The sequence below is a fragment of the Colobus angolensis genome, unplaced genomic scaffold (assembly GCF_000951035.1).
Source record: "Colobus angolensis palliatus isolate OR3802 unplaced genomic scaffold, Cang.pa_1.0 Scaffold475, whole genome shotgun sequence".
Lineage (NCBI taxonomy): Eukaryota > Metazoa > Chordata > Mammalia > Primates > Cercopithecidae > Colobus > Colobus angolensis.
Genome location: NW_012118210.1, coordinates 586892 through 592691, shown reverse-complemented (window position 1 = coordinate 592691; position 5800 = coordinate 586892). Strand labels below are relative to the sequence as shown.

At 42.1% G+C, this 5800-nt stretch overlaps 1 protein-coding gene across 4 annotated transcripts in view; it reads left to right on the top strand.

Annotated features, from left to right (window-relative positions):
- Window positions 1-5800, top strand: part of HECW1 (HECT, C2 and WW domain containing E3 ubiquitin protein ligase 1) — a 469289-nt gene that overhangs the window by 390331 nt on the left and 73158 nt on the right. For all 4 annotated transcript variants that reach the window (XM_011958796.1, XM_011958795.1, XM_011958794.1 and 1 more), the window contains one exon: window positions 3622-3727. In XM_011958796.1, coding sequence (XP_011814186.1) covers window positions 3622-3727 — 106 coding nt within the window. The remainder of the gene's footprint in view (window positions 1-3621; window positions 3728-5800) is intronic.

Below are 5800 nucleotides of genomic sequence, written 5' to 3'. Positions count from 1 at the left end.
GAAGGGAAGGGAAGGGAAGGGAAGGGAAGGGAAGGGAAAGAGAGAAAGAAAGCCATGTTGACATCATGTTTGCAGTGAGATTCAAATTAGTCACTCAGTTGCTGTCAGACGTCCCTCAGGATGGATTGTTTAGTACCACTGCCGGGCCTCAAGGATCTTATCACATACTAAATCCTAGTTCAAACTTAGACCCTCAGAATTTCCTCCAGCCCTGCCTGAAACTGTCTTCATCGCTGTCCATTCCTGGGCCCCTTGTTGGAGAAGAGCGTTTCTATCCAACCCTCCTGTCCTCCAGGCTCTGGTCTATGAACCATCCAGTACCAACCAACCCTTTGCAGCCATTTCTGTGGCTCAGGGACGCAACAAGCCCTATCTCCCACTGTGTTATTTCCTCTATCACACTCGTATTAAGCCTGAAGAATGTTTGTCAGTCAGTCATCTGCCTTTGGGCTAGCTGGACTGCAGCTGGTTTCTGAAGTTTTTCAATCTGGCTTAGTTTTACCCATGAGTGAGTGACCTCAGAAGTAGGCACCATTAATGAATTTCCTGTGAGGGCCAGGAATAGAAGTGAGCCTCTTTCTGTTTCAACGCCTTATTCATTTCTGGGTGATGCCCTGACAGTTAGACACTTTCACTCAGGGCGAGACAACAAATGTCTCCTGAGCTCAGTGCACAGCCAAGCCTTCCTGAGCTCAGCGAGCAAATCTGGCTGTTTCCCCAGTTTTGCTCTGTAATTTATCACTTAGATAACCTTCAGCTGGTGGGTCTCTGAGACTCCTGTCTTTACAAGGTCAATAATATTTTAAATACACATGAAGGCAAAGTGACATGATTCTCTCCAAGAAAAAGAGGCTTATCGTTTCAGTCCCAGAAAGCCTTTATGTATTTATTTATTTATTCATGGAGAAAAAAGAGAAGTAAGAGGATTCAATACTGCATAGTTTATTGATCAGCAAACTTTTCTTTCATCTTTTGCTTTGTAAACATTTGAGACTGGAATGTGCTGCTGCAGAAATACCACCTTCTAAATCCTGGTATCTGGCTTTGCCAACTGAGCAGAGCTGAGAGCTAATGACATCAAAGTGAGAAGTCCACCAAAGTGGCACAGAATCTATTCCCTTGTCCTTCAAGTAGCCATGGGCAATGAGAAGGACCAGGAGAGAAAACAGATGCATCTGCATCTCTACCCAACTTCCAGAAGAGCAGCAAAGACTACCACATACAGAGAGTGAACTGGTGGCCCCTGTCTGCATACAAAGGATGTTATCCTTGGGTGTGGAGTATGGAAGTGGGAACCAAAGGAAAATCAGCAATGCCTGTGTTTTTCATTAGGGATCGTTAAGTAATTTGCCCTACATTACAGTATCGCACATGGCCTATTCTTAAGTGGCCGTTTTGAAACTGACTTGTCTAGACTGTGTAGCACCGATCCTCATCACTTTCCTGAATTCTGTGTGAGTGAGTTTTATGCTGGTCTCAGAGGGAGAATTGTCTTTCCTTTTTTTAAACCTGGATGTTTGAACTCTTTCTAAGTGTCTTACAAAATTATCATCTGTTACATGAAATTAAACTTGGCTTGAGGATGCCTTCATACTTTTGAGTCGTTACGTAATGGATTGCCACCTCACTTGGGACATGAATTAACTGAAAGCCTAATTTGGGAGTGTACTTTGGCAACAAAGGGTTGAGTCTCAGCCAGTCACAACAGCCAAGCTTCAGTCAGTCTCAGGTGGCTAACTGATCAGACCATGTCCAAATAAGGCAAACGCCGAGCTGTAACCAGTCGAGCTGCTTCTGTACCACGCTCCCATTCCCCCTCCATAAATGCTGCCTGCCCATGGTTGCAGAATGGTGCTCTCTCCGCCCTTTCTGGTTCTGGTTCTGAGTGAGGACCACCCCATTCTCACACTGTTCTTTGCTCAATTAAACCCTGTAAATTTACTTTGTCTAAAGTCTTTAACACTTCAAAATTCTTAACTATTTTAAAGCCTATTTTAGCATACTTTGCCAAATATCATAGGATAAGTTACACTCCACATTCAATCCCATATATCTGGTGAATATATTGCAATGTGGAAAATCTATAGTGCCTCCATAGATTTTAACATCTCACTCTGCAAAGGTCTTAAAAAGCAAAATGTATGTAGAATCATAGTGAGAATGTCCATTATCATGTTCTAGAACTGCAAAGTTTATTGATCAGCAAACTTTTCTTTCACCTTTTACAAAGGTGATGTTTTTAAACTTATAAAATTTAAAATTGAGCTAAGTTAGTTTTTTTTGTTTTGTTTTGTTTTTGAGATAGAGTCTTGCTGTGTCACCCAGGCTGGAATGCAATGGTGCAATCTCGGTTCACTGCAATCTCTGCTTCCTGGGTTCAAGGGATTCTCGTGCCTCAGCCTTCCGAGTAGCCAGGATTACAGGCATGCGCCACCATGCCTGGCTCATTTTTGGATTTTTAGTGGAAATGGGGTTTCACCATGTTGGCCAGTCTCAAACTCTGGTCCTCAAGTGATCCACCCACCTCAGCCTCCCAAAGTGCTGGGATTACAGGTGTGAGCCACCACACTGGCAAAATTGAGCTGATTTGGTTTAAAGTTAATCATCACAAGTATCAACTTTAGGCTAAGCAAGTTATTTATCTCTGAAGTTTTGTCAAAATGCTTAAGCAGAACCAAGATATTGGAAGCAGGCAGGCAGCGTGGAAGGAGTAAACACATTCTTTGCAGTCAAGTATTAGAACCGTGGTTACCTCTCTAATGGTTGTAAATCTGGGGAAACCTTACTTTTCCTGGATCCTCAGATTCCCTGTTTGTAAATTTTGGTTAATAATGCTAATCTTGCAGAATTTGTTAGGATATGTAAGATGCTATGTGAACAGAAGCCAGCACAGTGAATGCAATAACAGGCATTCAACAAAGAATGAATGTAATCAATACTATTTCAACAAGAGGTCCATTATACATTCAGTACTGAAGTTCAATGCTACCTGTTGGAAAGTTATAGGCCTACCTTATCAATAGTATTTATCTGGAATTTATCTCTCTTTAACAGATTTATGATGAGAAATGTTTCTTGGGCCATTCAGTGTGTTAATTTGATTAATATTCATGACTTCGGCATAATTACTTCTTTTTTTTTTTTTTTTTTCGAGACAGAGCCTTGCTCTTTTTTTTTTTTTTTTGAGACAGGCCAGAGTGATCTCGGCTCACTGCAATCTCTACTTCCCAGGTTCAAGCAAATCTTCTGCTTCAGCTTCCCAAGTAGCTAGAATGACAGGCACCTGCCACCACACCTGGCTAAGCTTTGTATTTTTTAGTAGAGACAGGGTTTCACTATGTTGGCCAGGCTGGTCTCAAACTCCTGACCTCGTTATCTACCAGTCTTAGCCTCCCCAAGTGCTCGGATTACAGGCGTGAGCCAGATTTCTTTCTTAACCATAGTATAGCACATCATCAACTCTGCTTAGACACTTTCGTATGCTTTCTTTTCCATCACTTTATTACTTTTTTAACTTAGGTGACTTCAGAATCTTTTACCCCTTAGGTTGAAAAATTGGTATCAAAAGACATCTGAAACTGATACAAATTTCTAATGCTTATGCTTTTATTCTAAAATTAGGCCTCAGAAGTTTCTAGAAACAGAGGAGCCTCTTTACTGGCCAGGCCAGGACACAGTTTAGTAGCTGCTATTCGAAGCCAACATCAACATGAGTCATTGCCACTGGGTATGTATCATACTTCTTTGAGCCAGGGGCTCGCAGAATACCAACATCTAGCCTTGATTTTTTGTTTGTTTTTCTGGTTTTTGTCATGAAGCCTTTTCTTCTCAACATTCTGTGTTTCCTTTCTCCTCTTTTAGGATATAGTGCACTCCCCGACCCCTGCTCCCATTCTCCCCTCTGTCCTTTTCCCCTCTCCCTTCCTCCTCATCTCTCTGTTCCCCTCCCTCTCTTTTCTATTCTTTCCCAAACTCTCAGGTCCTTTCTTCCTTATTCTGTTCAGTGATTTGTTAACCGCGTGCACAAGAGCATGGTTTAAATGAGGGAGGTGAATTTTACTGTTGCTAGACAGTTTTTAATGTATACCACTCTTTCCACGTATGTATGGCATAAAGTTTGCAGTCTCCATTCCTAACTTCAGCCACCTATTTCCAAAACATATGCCACTTGTATCAAGCAAAATGAAATGAGAGCATCTATTTTTTTTTTTTTTTTTTTTGAGGCGGAGTCTCGTCGCCCGGGCTGGAGTGCAGTGGCCGGATCTCAGCTCACTGCAAGCTCCGCCTCCCGGGTTCACACTCTTCTCCTGCCTCAGCCTCCGGAGTAGCTGGGACTACATGCAATTCCTAATATAAGTTGACATCAATAAGGAAGGATAAGCAGAGCACATACTTTTCATTTCTTTTGCCATCTTATCTTGGTCAGGTTAGAAAATTGTTAGTCATAGAAAATTTCTGGAAGGTACACACCCAAAAAAAAGCTTGACAGTGACTGCCTCAGGAAAGGGCAAGAGTCTAACAGGGAAGAGAAACCTGCGTCTCACTTTAGAAGCAGAAGTCACTCTTAGTCAGTCTTTGCAGCGAGCTTCTTTGATGGCAAAAGTCATTTCATTGGCTCTGGTGACATGCAGGAAACTTCATTCAGGAAGCTTGCTTTTGGGGAGAGTAATTACTGCATCGCTTCTTAAAATCGGTCATTTTCCTCTTGGTTCAATATAACCTGCACTTGGTCACAGGTTTGGCTGGAAGTTTGTAAAATTCAGACAACTTTGAGCATAAACTTTTTAATTACAGTCATACATCACTTAACAGCAGGGATACATTCTGAGAATGTTGTTGTTAGGCAATCTTGTCATTGTGGACATCCTAGAGTACACTTACACAAACCTAGATAGTACAGCCTACCACACACCTAGGCTATATGGTATGGCCTATGGCTCCCAGGCTGCAAACCTGTGCAGCATATTAACTGTACAGAATCCTGTAGGCAGTTGTAACACAATGGCATTTGTGCCTCTAAACATATCTAAACACAGAAAAGGTAAAGTAAAAATACAGTATAAAGATTTTTAAAATAGCATACCCGTATAGGACACTTACAGTGAATGGAGCTTGAAGGACTGGAAGTTGCTCTGGGAGAGTCAGTGAGTGAGTGATGGTGAGGCCTAGGGCATTACTGTACACCACTGTAGAATATAAATACTGTGCACTTAGGCTACGCTAAATTTTTTTTTTATTATTATACATTAAGTTGTGGGGTACATGTGCACAATGTGCAGGTTTGTTACATAGGTATACATGTGCCATGTTAGTTTGCTGCATCCATTAACTCATCATTTACATTAGGCATTTCTCCTAATGCTCTCTCTCCCCTGCCCGCCAACCCCACTACAGGCCCCTTTGTGTGATGTTCCCCTCCCTATGTCCATGTGTTCTCATTGTTCAACTCCCACTCATGAGTGAGAACATGCGGTGTTTAGTTTTCTCTTCCTGTGTTAGTTTGCTGAGAATGATGGTTTCCAGTTTTATCCATGTCCCTGCAAAGGACATGAACTCATCCTTTATTATGGCTGCATAGTATTCCATGGTGTATATGTGCCATGTTTTCTTTATCCAGTCCGTCACTGATGGGCATTTGGTTTAGTTCAATTTTTTTTTTCTTTTTTTTTTGAGATGGAATCTCACCTTGTCTCCCAGGCTGGAGTGCAATGGCATGATCTCGGCTCACTGCAACCTCCTCCTCCTGGGTTCAAGTGATTCTCCTGCCTCAGCCTCCTGAGTAGCTGAGGCTACAGGCACG